Source organism: Echiichthys vipera (genome assembly GCF_963691815.1).
Source record: "Echiichthys vipera genome assembly, chromosome: 10".
NCBI classification, from domain to species: Eukaryota; Metazoa; Chordata; class Actinopteri; order Perciformes; family Trachinidae; genus Echiichthys; species Echiichthys vipera.
The window spans coordinates 19987104-20001884 of record NC_139835.1 but is presented as its reverse complement, the minus strand read 5'-3'; the positions used below and the strand labels follow the sequence as shown (position 1 = coordinate 20001884).

The window sequence follows — 14781 nt, the reverse complement described above, 5'->3', positions numbered from 1 at the left end:
CATTGATGATAAAACACGTTGGTTTAGGAGAGGCCGCGGTAACAGCAATGCCATTTTGAAATTGTATGTTCAAACAAACCTTTGTCTCACCATCTGTCCCTTCTTGTATTGCAAACAAGTCAGTAAACTTCATCTCAGGGACTTCTGGCTCTTTATGGATAAGGCCTGAGCAGATAAAAGAGATCGTCCAATTGTTGATGTTTTCTCAACAAGATGGAGTAAAGACTGCACACTTCATATCTTCATCATTTGTACTAATTTGTCGAGACTAGGGCCCCAGGTTGCATACTTACTTATGTCTATATTCAAGGTTTCTTTTTGTTTTGCCTGGAGCTGCAAAAGTCTGAACCTACATTAGAAATTGAAATTATTTTCTGCAGAAGTGGGACAATAGAACCCCAAAACCTGAATGGCATGATAATTAAGTTTAGATGCCACTTTATATTTCATGCTACAGTAAACACAAAGAGGAATAAAGCTCTTTTTTGGCATGAAGTATAATACAGTCAATCTAGAGACACATATGCATTGCAATACAGAACAGTTACATTTATGTGCTTGACAGTCTTTCAGATCATCCTGCCAACATGTAAAATAAATGCAGAAGGGAACAGCATGCATGTTACTCACCTCTTCTTTGCTCTCTCTCTAGCAGCTGACCTCTCCTCCTCACTCATGATGGAGGCATGTGGGCTCACATCAATCTTCATATCTGACTCTTTCTGTGCCATTTTTTCTCTCTCTTCCATTATAAGCTCTCTCATTTGTTTAGCTCGCTCGCAACAAAAGAGCTGAACAAAATTATTATTTTTTATTTTTTTACTTGCGCTACTCCTCCCCTATGACCCCTCTGCCACCACAAATGGAGATGATTTTGTCAAGGTTAGCTGAACAGCGATTATTTCTAATGAATTTATTTACACTCACCCTTTCAAAGTCTGTTTCATTTTCCAACAGTCCACTGTGTTTGAAGGGCTGACAGAGCTGCTGGCAATAGTCACACTGAGGGAGAAGTACATCCTGTTTAGATTCAACCTCTGGAACCTACAGTGCAGCAAAAAAACAAACCAAAAAAAAAACAGACTCACAATCACCTCGCCGCCTCTAACTCACTGCTATTACTGGAGGAAAATGAAAAAGGCCATCAGTGTCATTTCCAGGCCCTATGGACAATATAGAGAAACAGAAGGAAGTCGACGGTACCTTTTCAACACGAGGAGTTTGTTTTGGCTCTGGCTTGTATGCTATGAGACGAGGCAGACCAACACAAGGTATATCATCTGTCTCTGGCATCTTTTCGACCTCTGGCTCCTTAAATGAATACAAGAAAAAAGATTTTTGGACGTAAGCTTGATATAACCTTATAAAATTAACCTTGCAATTTTTTCTCAGAGGGCTTTACAATCTGTATTTTGCTCATACTGTAGTGCCTTTGTAAGGACATTTTTATTTTCTACCTAACAGGGGATGTGCTGACTGCCATCTTTAGGTAATACACTAGCTATGGAAAAGTTGGAGGGCAAACAACTCCACATGCAGGACTCACATGCATGCACAGCAGGTCCAGCCACCAAAACAAAGAACAGAGAAGCTTGTATTTTACACACGCAGGGAGAGTGACTTCATTCTCTGCTCATGACACCATTACTCCACTACATCATACCACATATTTGTTTGCTGCTATATGATTGCTCTGAATGTTGTACTGTATATAGCACCTTTAATGTTGAAGCAGGTAAAGGTGCGTAACCAATTTAGCTAGCTTACTGTATATAGCGCCAGCCTAGTTGGCAGGAGAGATGTTGGCATTGTAATCTTTCTGCAAACCATGGAAATATTTTAAATGTATATTAAAAGTTTTTTGCAGCCTTTTACATCTGTATGCGGCGTATTGGGTTTTCATCTTACGCCAATGTAAAACCACCCACCTTAATCTCTAAAAATATATCATTTATGTCTTAATTATCTTCTTTATTAATTATTTGAATTTGCAAAGTAACTAGTAACTAAAAATAAATGTGCTGGAGTAAATTGACAATTTTTGCATCTGAAATGTGTTGAGTTGTACATCTGAATAACTAAAGTAAAGTAAGTACCTCAAAAGGTAAGTTCAGTACTTGAGCAAATGTACTTACTTTCTACCACCACATTTTGCATAAACAAAACTGATGTCATTTGACTCTGCATAAAACATGTTTTGCCATGAGTAGATTACCCCTGAAGAATCAGCAACAGTGACCACGTCTGCCTGCACCAACTGTGGATCTTCAATTTCCTTTTGAACTGCACAAGAGAAATAATCAGGAATTTGACAGATGTCTAAGTAATGAGAGGCAAGGGGGACAAGAACAGGTGACCCCTTCTCAACCAAACTGATGACATGGCTTACCTTGACAGCTGAAAGAGAGGCTCTGCTCCACCCACTCCCAATCTGTCTGGGTCTGCACGCTCACCAAAGTAATGAATCTTCCATCTAGCCCGAGTACCTCCATGAACTCTGGTGAGAGCGGACTGCACAGGAACACAGAGACGAGAGACAAAGAATTACAGCAATGCTTCCCCAGCACGACTCCATTCATCTTAGAGCTACAGTAATTGATTTTTGTCCTCTTGGGGGGCAGAGGAGCCCCCCCAACAAGCAACATAACACATCTGACACATTATCATCTGATAAATATGATTTGGCAGTTTCCTCTTTATGCATTCAGCATACAGTGGAGCAATGTTAGCAACAATTCACAAGAACAAGTCATTTGACGCAATAACTCTGATCATCTGACAAATGTTAGTCCAGTACTAACTCTCCATTCAACTCTGTTTTGCTCATTGTCAACTCTCAAGAAAATATCTTGGTTTGCTTTCTTCACCAGCTAGTTTATCGGTTTAGCTGTTAGCTAAAAGAAGCTAACAGGGTAATAGATTAAAGTTGAGATACATGAAAGCCACATAGATACTGTATATTGGTAGTCCAATATCATCTGCCAATACTTGCCTATCATAGACTTTCGTCATTGTTTTCAGATATACTTGTTTTTACAGAATAAATTACGTAGAAAACACTTTGGGTGATTTGAAAATAGTGACATGTCGCTGATTATTTCATTTTTATTCAGTATTTATTTAAATGATCATCAAATGACTGATACTGAACATGATCCTTTGCATGATCATATTTGCGCAACACTGGTGCACAACCCACATAGGAAGGGATTATTTTCATTTCATCTCAAACGTTTACTATATTGGCCACCATATCTGCAGTCTGTTACAATTTCACCTCAAAAAATGGCATTGGTCCTGAAAATCTGGTGGTCGGGCCTTAATACTATTAATGGAGCTTTAAGGCCTCTGATATAAACTGGTGGCCAGCTCTGGGACTGTAACACCCAGCCAGTGCATGCTAGGAATTATGGATTGCAAGTTTTTGTTTTACATTTTCCTTAAGCCAATATCACATCCCAACTAGACTAGTGTTTTGAGATTGAATAATATTCACACCAGACCACCTTCATTCATTGGAGGTCGTAATTGCTAGCTGCATAATAAACCTAACTTGACGTTGGTTTGTCCAGCTTGAGCAGTTGTTATATGACTGTCAAAGAATACTGTATACTAAAAAGTAAAGCATAACAAACTGGTTTACACCGTATCAAATCAAATAGTAACACTACTACTGCCGGAGATTAAAGTGAAGGTGCAATGATATGGTCACTAATGAAGATATCGTATCATCAAGGGCATGTTAATTGAATGTTATTGTTATTCCAGTCCCGCTATTGTAAAATAAAACATTTCCTTACGGCTTTTTTTTCATAGGCGATGTACTGAAGCATCTTGGTTCTCTGCAGTGGCCTATATGGGAAACAAAGTTGTAATAATGTAGAGTACATAGACAGCCTGGTTGTGAACACTTTTCATACTCACTTTTCTCATTGGATTGTTCTTGCGGGAGGATGCCAGCACATAGTTTTCCAAGGTCATTTGCCTCTAGCGGAGCGCAGATTTGAGCACTCAAAAGAGAGCTGGAGTAGTTGTCGGTTATGATGTTAACGATGGGATCTTTCTGGTCGTCACATGTCTCGCGCTCCTTCAGGCTCTCCAGGTTGTCATGAAGCTGTCGAATGGAGAAGTCACCTTCTTTAGGGCTCTCATGAGATGCTGAGGCAGAATCACTCTGGTAGGTTGGAGACCGACTCATGTTAAAAAAAAACGTGACATGTCAACTAAAGCAAAAATCTCAAGACACTCTCTGAATATTGCATGGTTCCATTTGTATCACTTTTGTTATTGTTCAAGTGCAGTTGCCCAGCAGTAGTCTTGCATCAAATTCATGTACATCCAAAATGTCATATTGTTGCACTGAAATAGACATTTTGCTACATTTAGATTTTGTGTGGAAGTTTTATGTCAAAGAAGATAACGGCTAACTTTTTAATGGATAGAGAGGGAAACAACTGTAACATAATATCCCAACTGAAGCCTATAAAATGATCTCACTCTGCGATAACAGACAATACACTTCAACACCATCCTTTCAATGAGGATGATGCATCAAGGGAAGTAATTACAGTCACTACTGACAGATTGATGACTAACGCTGACAACAATACCTCAGTCTATAAAACCCTAACGTCCCTCTGCTGTGCTCTTTTATAGCAGGCTCTGCAACAAAGTAGTTGTATAGCAGTCGTGTTGAACATACAGTCTATTTTGTTGGCATTACAGAGACGCATCTCGTGCAGTTTGTGTGTGTACATCTAAAGGTAAGCTGGCATAATTCAGTGTATCATGTCATATCAGTGCCGTTTAGTTATTGTTGCCTTTTGATCAGTGAATTAAAATGAATTAATTTACCTCACCTAAATGCTTTGATGCAAATCTCAAGGCTGAGATGCTTTGCTAATTATTTTCACTCTCATTTGTGCTGGTGAAAACATTTCAGGGCCTTTGGAGGAAATCATCAACAATGTGGGCCATTGCTCTCATTCTTTGTTTGGGAAATATTCTCATCGGAGGAGAGGCCAGCGATCAGCATTCAGAACCTGCCCCCTTAATTGAACTCTTTGAAACGACCTCCCCTGGTCTTTTAGAGCTGGAAAAACAGAAATACAACAGCTCAATTCATCCACCCAACGTAGCAAGATCGAAATCACCACACCCTCCAATGTGCTTGGAGTCAGCTGGAATCAGAGACGCCTTCAAATATGTTCATACTGTGATCTCTGTTGTTGTTTTTGTTATCGGAATAGCGGGAAATTCAGCCTTATTGAGAATTATATATGTAAACAAATGCATGCGAAGTGGACCGAACATTCTCATTGCGAGTCTTTCACTGGGGGATCTAATCCACATTGTTATAGACATTCCAATCAACACGTACAGGGTGAGTTATTCACCTCGCACTGTGTCACAATTACAATGAAAAAACAATGTTGCAACATATCCTGTTCTTTTTATCCAAACTTCAATCTCACCTTGAATTGATTGGGTGTTGTTGATTTTTCCACTGAAAATGTTCTTTGTCCTTTCTTCAGCTCATGGCAAAAGATTGGCCATTTGGTTTGGTGCTGTGCAAACTCGTGCCCTTCATCCAGAAAACCTCGGTTGGAATTACTGTGTTGAGCTTATGCGCTTTGAGTGTTGACAGGTACGGAGATAAGCAGCACTGTCCTGTGCCCTACAAGAAAAATAGTGTCCGCTGGCCACTTTCTGTATTTCATCAGACAGATTTGTTTTGCATTAGCCCTTGAAATGGTCTTTGACTGGAAAATGCGTTATTGTTACAGACCAAAAGTCCCCCAAGCCATAACATGTTCCCATTGATTTTACAGATACCGAGCTGTAGCATCCTGGAATCGAATCAAAGGCATCAGGGTTCCAGTGTGGACAGCAATCGAAATAACTCTGATATGGGTTGTTTCTATCCTGCTGGCTGTGCCTGAAGTTGTCGGCTTTGATATGATAACAATGAACTATAAAGACAAGCATCTGAGAATATGTCTGCTTCATCCCATGCAAACCACGCCGTTCATGCAGGTAATGTAATATCCTCCAGTCAATGCAACAGGAAAAAATAAACAGATCAACATGTGTTTGTCTTTTCACAGCAACATTTATAAGTCTTGACAGCAAATTAAATGAATAATGGTTCTAATATCATGTGTCATAACTTGATCCAACAGATGCCCACACATTCTTTTAGGTGTCCTTATAAACTTATAAATGTATGTCTCAGATACTGTTTTTTGCAGCTGTAACATAGCTACCACGGAACATCCTGTCATTTACCGACTGACTCTGGGCTTCTGTCATATTCACTCAACAGTTTTATAAATCAGTAAAGGACTGGTGGCTCTTTGGCTTCTACTTTTGCATGCCACTGGCGTGGACCGCCGTTTTCTACACACTCATGACCAGGAAAATGCTGAGGAATACTGAGAACACATTAAGTGATCATACCAAGCAGGTTATTAGTTTTAAGCACATTTTGCAACTTTCTTTGGCATATTTCTCATATTTTACATCAACTTTAAAGGGATGGTTCCGATTTCTTGAAATGGGGTTGAATGAAATACTTATCCATACTCAGTGTGTTACTTCACAATAGATAGCAGTCGGCACTGCTGTGGATGGGGACAGCAGCTTAACATATTTTAGCCTCCCCTACCAGTTTAAGTGTATGCTGCATTTAGAATATTTTCACAGCTCTACCTCTTATGTCCGACAGCCTTGTTTAAGTTTACACAGGTTGAGCTGATGGAGTTATATCCATCGACAGTATGCTCTCTCCAAAGCCACAAAACTCCATTGACAAAAACATGCAACAAAATCCAACCCCACTTAAAAGAAATCTGAACTGTCTCTTTAAGCACATTTTTCACATTTCTCATATTTTTTTCTAACATCAACTTTAATATTGACCATGTTTTTTTTTTATTTTTAAGAGACGAGAAGTCGCGAAAACAGTCTTCTGCCTGGTGATTGTGTTTGCACTTTGTTGGGTGCCTCTATACCTGAGCAGAATCTTGAAATCAACCATATATGATGAGAAAGATCCGAACAGATGTCAGCTACTGAGGTGAGCATGAATAATTTAGTACCTTTATGTTCTTTGTTCATTACCTGGTCCGTGCTCTTTTGTCTGTTTAATACCTAATGTCCCACTCTCCCTTCTCCAGTGTATTTCTTGTACTGGACTATTTTGGCATTAACATGGCATCACTCAACTCGTGCATCAACCCTATTGCATTATACACAGTGAGCAAAAGATTTAAACGATGTTTCAAGGTAAGACATATTACCATGGATGTTTTGTTTTTTTCCAGTTGTTCCTATATAGGGCACGATTCACTTTTAGACATCTGGCGGGGATGAAAGCATTGTGATCCACATTGGATGAGCTATTATATGTGTCATAAAGGACATATGGAGTCATGTCTATAAAATGACTGGCGCTAGCAATGACCCGAGGGGGTAATAAGTGAAAATGGTCTGGAAAAACAACAGACACTTGGCAATCTACCAGACAGTTTGTCACTGAATCGGAGTGATGTGTTATAAGGGGAAAGAAAGCATGGCTTCGAGGCACTTTTTAAGGGAGCATTTCTTTAAAAGCCTTTATTGCATTACTAGCTAAGAAGGACATGTCTAAAACATACTTTGATTTGTTTTGGCTGTCACTGGGCTTGTGCGCACCACGGTGCATGAAGAACTGCTTTCCCTCTGCAGTAATTGTTCCTATATTATTTATATTTTTTTCATTTTATGTCTTTTTCCTTTTAATATATCCATTTTCCTTTAATTAAAAGACAATCCAACTTGAGATTGCTTTCAACAAATGTCTCTATGCAGAGAAATAAAAGAGAAGTGCTTTCTAATATGCCCCTATTCTGCACTAAAGCAACAAGACTTTTACTGCAGGTCGTTATTCAAAGACGTACAAATAGGCAAAACTGCATTACACTAAGATTATACCGTGAATACTCCACTTCATAATGTGCCATTTTCTCCACATGAAGCTGATGAAACATGTTTTTGTTGTTTTCTGACCAAATGTCTGTCTGTGTGTGTGTGTGTGTGTGTGTGTGTGTGTGTGTGTGTGTGTGTGTGTGTGTGTGTGTGTGTGTGTGTGTGTGTGTGTGTGTGTGTGTGTGTGTGTGTGTGTGTGTGTGTGTGTGTGTGTGTGTGTGTGTGTGTGTGTGTGTGTTGTGTGTGTGCGCGTGCGTGCGTGCGTGCGTGTGTGCGTGCGTGTGTGTGTGTGTGGTCAGGCATGTCTGTGCAGTTGGTGTCTTCCTCTTCAGGCTGTTACCCATGACGAGGCGCAGTCTGTTTTGAAGTCCAGAATGCAGGATCAAGCCTCAGAGCAGAGCTGCAACATCAAAGCTCATGAGCAGACTTCCACACCTTAACCTGAGCATGAGAATGCCTTACTGCCTTAACACAGCTACAACTATGGCTCTGTTGATCGCTCAGCAACCTTGACATGCCATCCTAATAGTGTAAAGTACCTTGTGAATAACATGCGGCACTGTCTTTTGTACTGCTGTCATCAGTTGAACATCTGCTTTGGTATGAGCAACCTGGAGTCAGACTGTTCAGACTATTTGCCCGCAGGGCTTGACTCACTCCCAACCATTACATCAGATTTTACCTAGTACCTATCCTGTATCATGCATCACAGTTCTCAAATCACTGTTTTAGGCACGATGTTAACCTGGCACCCATCAACAGAAATCTTGTCACGGCTTACTGCCTGCTGCATATTATTTTGATTCTGTTCCAGCATTCTGGAAAGACACTGTGCCGTACAAAATCGAGCAAATGGGAATTCAAAATGATTACGGTGGGTTTTATGGGTATATTATTAGCACATATATGTTAGTTTTCATCACTGTTAAGTTTCCCCCATACACAAAGAGTTCATAGCATTCCTGAACCTTGAGGAACATATCAAATTGGTGCCACAAGTAGATTCTGTCTCCGCCACTGAATGACTGATTGATGGTGGCCTATTTTTAATGCATTGTTAAATGTGTAATGCATGGAGACACTTTATAAAAGACCTGCGAGTGGGGAAGAAGGAAAACGAAGATGACAGAATGAGGTCAGGAGGAGAGAGGGATGGGAGGGGGAGGGTAGAGATGAGCACCTGATAGGTCTTCCTGTCACAGGACAAGGCAAGCACAAATAGAGCGCTGCTCTTCCAGCAAATGCTGTATCAGTCGGCAGAACTGTCTTGATGCTGTGCGCTGGGATTGGAATGCCTATTAAAAGTTTATCTTGTCTAAGTAAAGAGCACAGCCCTCAACTGTTTGAAGATTCAGTTGTTTGTTGGAACAACACCGTGTGAATACTTGTGATGTTTAAGAGATGTGTTAAGGACATGACCTCGCAATATTTTCTAAAACATGAAACTTTCTGTACTGTACATAGCTCAAATTAAACTTACAATGTATAGCAATTGGAAAATACCTTATTTAAACTATATATAATTAGAGTCCTTCACTTGTTACTTTATTTTTCCATTATAGATGTTTGATAAATGCACTTAAACTTCATAATGTGAAATGAAACCATGTATATACTGTAAAAATGTACCAGGGCTTTTTCATATGAGTGCCATTGTTGCTGTGTTTGTTGCTCTAATAGATCTTGGCACATCAAATAGAGAGCACAAGGAAATGCTGGTTCCACATCACATCACATCAAACCAGCAGGCTGCCATCTTTATGAACCTAATCGATTATCCTTGCTTTCCTCCACTTACAAACACTATTGAGCCAATGACAGTTAGAATCAGGTTTATGTTTGTTATCATGACAGATTAGCAAGAATCAATGTAATCCTTTCAAATTACATGCATCGTTGTCCTCAAAATTGTATATTTAGCCAGGATTCAAATTATTTTAAAGTTGTACTGTAAAGACCGATTTGAGCCATCTGAGTGAAATGTGTTTGTGATTAGAGATGCCAAAAATATGTTTCAAGAGAACAGAGCGAGTAACGTGTGCTTTGCAGCCCACACAGACATATTGCCTGCTGCGCTACACACTCATGCACCTCTCTCTGTTCTGACATGAGAGAGACAGTGTCTCTGTGTCTCATAGGCTTTGACTGTTGGATACACTGTTGGACAGGATATGGGAGTTCAATATGCTCATTTGCACTGAAGCCAATTTGCACTGTTTTTGATCTAGCACAACATGTTCCATGTATTTTTATGTGCCTATGTTATGTATGCACATATTTTGGAATCTGCCCTGTTTGATTCTGCTATTTCTTCTTTTTTAAAATGTTACATTAAATTAGCATGGCACTTTTAATGGCTTTAAACTTCACATATTGTAAAATGTGAGATTTTCATGTGTTTTTTATTTATTAGAGTGTAGGTCAAGGTGCTATAGTGTGAAATATAAAAAGACTGCACAGAGAAATGTACACAACCATATTCAGAAACTTTGCATTTAAACGAGCCGTCAGGACTTTAGTATGGTTGTGATGTCACAACTATACTATGCGCAGATGGAGACTAGGCTTTGTCAGGGGAAGGGGTGTTAAGCCAAGTTCGGTGGAAACTTGCAACTACTTACTACAAAATTCTGAAACCTGTCAGTTCACACCAGTGAGAAGAGACCTTGTATTATCCCCATAGTGACAACTCTGTACTTTAGTTCTAACTTCTGACTTTCCAGGCTGTTTTTTCGTAGCTGGATTTAATTTGTACTATCATTAAATATATATGACAACGGAGATTGTGAGATACTCGCTACACTTGCATTTCTAGTAGTGATGAAACTGTGTGAATACTGCTTCATTTCCCTGACTCTTTGCTTTGTTCTCAATTACGTTGCTTCCTCACCTTATTTTTCGTATAGCTTGCTAGACTCTCTCTTTCTATATGTTTTTCTTTCTCTCCCTCGATCGTTGTATATCCGTCCAAAACTGCCATTTTGACTAGCTGACATTTTTTAAGTGACTGGAACACACACGTTGATGAGATATGCTATGTGTTCTAAAATCAGCTGCTGGCGACTTGACAAGCTGAGTCGCAGGCAACACCATCAGCCATTCCAGTCAAGATGAGACGGGTTGGTTCACACCACTGTTCACACGTTGTACAACTTTTGTCTTGTCACAAATCTTTGGTCTATACTGGGCTTTCAAGAGACAGGCGCTAAAATGGAGCATTTCAGACAGAAAGTGAATACAGCTATTCAGGCAGATAAAATATCTGTAGTCGGTGATAATTAATTTTTGAACATGTTGACATGTTCGAGTAGAAATCCAAAATAGAAGTATGAACCTGAACATTTGCGCACTTTTAGACAATTAATACAGTTCACAGACTTAATGTAAATCCAAGCTTTACATACTGCAGCAGCCCACTTCATCAGACGCTTCTGTCAGATACTAATTTGTGTCAAATGCTGCCACATGCTCCGGTCTCTTTAGTTAATGTAAATGCCAGCAGATAATCAACAAATGGTGTGGAGCTATCAAGTCCCCAGCAGTAAAAGCTCACAACTGCCAGATGACACTGACACAATCATGCTCCGGTATCCAGAGAAGGGTGACGTCAGTGTCAACACCAGTGGAAGGGAGCGGGTGTCTGAGACCTTCTACGGTAATCTCTGTACACACAAGGCTCAGATAGGGCTCCCCACGGTGCTGCCCAGACTCCCCAGACTGTGGATTTAATTAAACAGTGTGAAATTAATTAATCAGTGGGGTGGCAGGTAAAAGGACTTCTCACTGGAACTGCTCACACAACCAAGACAAGCATTTCATGTGCGCTGACAGTTATTAATTTGCTGTATTTTTTATTATAGTGTTTCTATATAGAGATGCTGAAATTGTGGAAGATTAAAAAAGCTTGGCATGGGAAAAAAGTCATGCAAATTATCAAAATAACAGCTCCTGAAAATCAAAGTGTAAACCTGTGTTTGATCTGTTCTATCAATTAATTAAAAAATTCAGTTCTGTATAATAATGTGGTGCAAATTAGATGGAAATTAGATAAAATATTCATTTAGTTATCTGGGGAATCTGCCTGGAGGGCTTTTTAGTCTTCAGTCTGGCTCAAAATGCTGTCCATATGGCAATTATGTACAGTAGTGTTGCAGGAGGATTGGTCTGATGCCTACTGGCAGAGAGGAGCCTGCCTGTGACAAACTGCTGCTAGGATCTGATGTGAGTTGAGGGAGATAATGAGGCTGTTGTAAGCCTTAAGTATAGAGCCTGCCCCCGGGGTGGCATATCTAAGGGCTCAGGCTCCCTCATTGTTGCACGTGCTGCTGAGGATTAAAAACACATTTACTTTTTTCTCTTAAACTTTGTCAGTACTTCCGCAACTCTTTGGACAACTTCTGCTTTTATGTAGCAAGCCTCTCGACATTGCTTTGTGGAGGGCCTGTTTTTTTCCCCCTCTTCTTTCTTACAGTTTGTAGATGTGAAGTCTTGATTTGAATATGCTTTGAGCTATCTATAGCTCTTTTTAAGCACGGCACAAGAGGACGTGTATGTTCTGGGGTACATCCTACGGTGACTGAAGTTCTGCCAAATGCCATATTTTGATAGAGAATCTTCTAATATTGTTCCTATTAGGAATGGCGTGGCTTTTCACATTCAATTTCACTGTCAGGGTAAAAAAGAAAAAAAGAAAGGATAGAATTGGTGAGGAACTATGATTTACATTGTTGGTTATCCAGCGTCCTCTGAGAGAGAGCCATGCCTGCTGTGTTGTAAAGATAACTGTCCACCTTCTTGTGAGGAACTCTTGACATCCACTGCGGGTTGGATGCCTCAACCACAGTAACTGTCACATACACAATGTGTCTCCAAGAAAACAATGGTGCAAATTCCAGTGCTGTGTCCAATTTAGACCTACACCACACTACAGGTTTTCTGTTTGACTGTAACAAGGACACCATGCAACCAAGTGCAATACATACAAAAAAAGAAAAAAAATCCCTGCAGTCTGTGCAAAGTAATTGAGTCACCCAGGAGAATTGCTATAATGCTTTATGACGTAAATTGTTATTCACTGAATGCAGGTAGGCCTGCAGACAATATTTACAGTTTTAGCTGGGTGAAATAAACAAAACAGACTTCCTCGTATACCAGCGACCATTTAACTAATGGCCATTAGGGGCTTGCATACTAAATAGGAGGGTGAGAGAGAGAGAGAGAGAGAGAGAGAGAGAGAGAGAGAGAGAGAGAGAGAGAGAGAGAGAGAGAGAGAGAGAGAGAGAGAGAGAGAGAGAGAGAGAGAGAGAGAGAGAGAGAGAGAGAGAGAGAGAGAGAGAGAGAGAGAGAGAGAGAGAGAGAGAGAGAGAGAGAGAGAGAGAGAGAGAGAGAGAGAGCAGACACTCCAGCCAATGGCAAGGAAACTTCAGAGAAACCTGCAAGTGGCAGGCAGAGTCAGACTACTGGGCAGAGCTGCAAGTGGTCACTCAACCATGGGATTAAAAAGCATTTAAGCCTTGTATACTCCCCCCAGCACTGCACCACCCACCTCCCCATCCCCCCGTTCGTCCAGCCATGTTATTTCTGGCCATTCAGGAGAAAAGAAAAAAAAACAAAAGAAATGTTCTGTGCCTGGGTTGTTATTGCCGGAGCAAAACTGCGGGTTACAGGTTCTTCACAACGCCAGCATCTATAAACGTATTGCAGTGCTTTCTTGCAGAAAAACATAATGAGCTAGCCTAAAAGGGTTTCTGTGTTTTGGTTAAGGTGCAAAATGGACTGTCACTACTGCTTATTTCATCCATGTCTAGATGTAATGGAAAACATACAATCAAATGTAGGACACATCTACCAGAGTGGTTCACTTCACACTTCTATTCACACTTCTAATGCCTCTTGGGCAACAACAGGCAAATTTATGACAGGCTATTGACATATTTATAGGCAGCTCTAGTGAGTGCATGGGCTTGATTAGCACAAATCCATGCCACGAAATAAATCACAAGCCAAGGTATCCCAGATGTATTGTGCTGACTGTTAGTGCCAGGAGGATGTTGGTGCAAAATCTTTTGATTCAGTGGTCACCAGAGTACTACAGACCCCTGCCTGACTGTTCTTGTTTTGATGGGCAATGATGAAAGCACAGGTGGATGTGAGAAAGCTCCCCTCCCTCGGCTGCTGCGGACTTCTCTTCTGTGGATTCCTATTAGCACAGGAGTGGAGGTTTGCAGTCTGGCTGCTGGGCACAGTGGGTCAGTGCTCACAAAGCTCTGTTTGTTCCCTGGCCTGCAGGGCTCCCAGGGTAAGCTTGGCTCCAGAGGGGAGACAAACAAAAAGCCACCACTGTCTCACACACTGAAGCCGCTCTCCAACACATTCGTCTTTTCTACTCAATGGGGGTACATTTCTCTTTTTTGGAGAGGAATGGCAAAAGGAAACATGTTTTTTTTAGATACAGGGCCTCAGGATAACAAATCTGGTGTTCTGTTCTCAGCTATATGTATTTTTTTCTCAGTTTAAATGACATTTTCAGTTGTGGCTTGTGGTGATATGTATTTTTTTCCTTTTGCCTTTGTGTTTATCATCTCCTTTTGTCTAGCTTACACTCAGAACTCTTTGCCTTGTGCTGCTGTATCAACATATTCTGCCTGAAACCCCAACAGCAGCAGACATATAACAAAACATTCACATTTTAGCTGCAGTTACTAACTTTAAATATTACAAGTATTAATACACTACATATGTCATTTTAATGGGTCATACTGCACAGATGTGGAATATGTGTTTGCTTCTGTGTGTGTGTGTGTGTGTGTGTGT

The 14781-nt window shown here is 40.4% G+C and overlaps 1 protein-coding gene across 1 annotated transcript; it reads left to right on the top strand.

The window, feature by feature from the left end:
• Window positions 1-4679: 4679 nt before the first annotated feature.
• On the top strand, window positions 4680-8408 carry LOC310952776 (endothelin receptor type B-like; the record flags this gene model as incomplete). The annotated part of the gene is made up of 8 exons (XM_083921480.1): window positions 4680-4763; window positions 4943-5383; window positions 5535-5647; window positions 5832-6036; window positions 6326-6466; window positions 6945-7078; window positions 7179-7287; window positions 8268-8408. Exons 2-8 carry the CDS (start codon window positions 4967-4969, stop codon window positions 8406-8408), a joined length of 1260 nt encoding a protein of 419 aa, XP_083777606.1. The 5' UTR covers window positions 4680-4763; window positions 4943-4966.
• Window positions 8409-14781: the final 6373 nt, after the last annotated feature.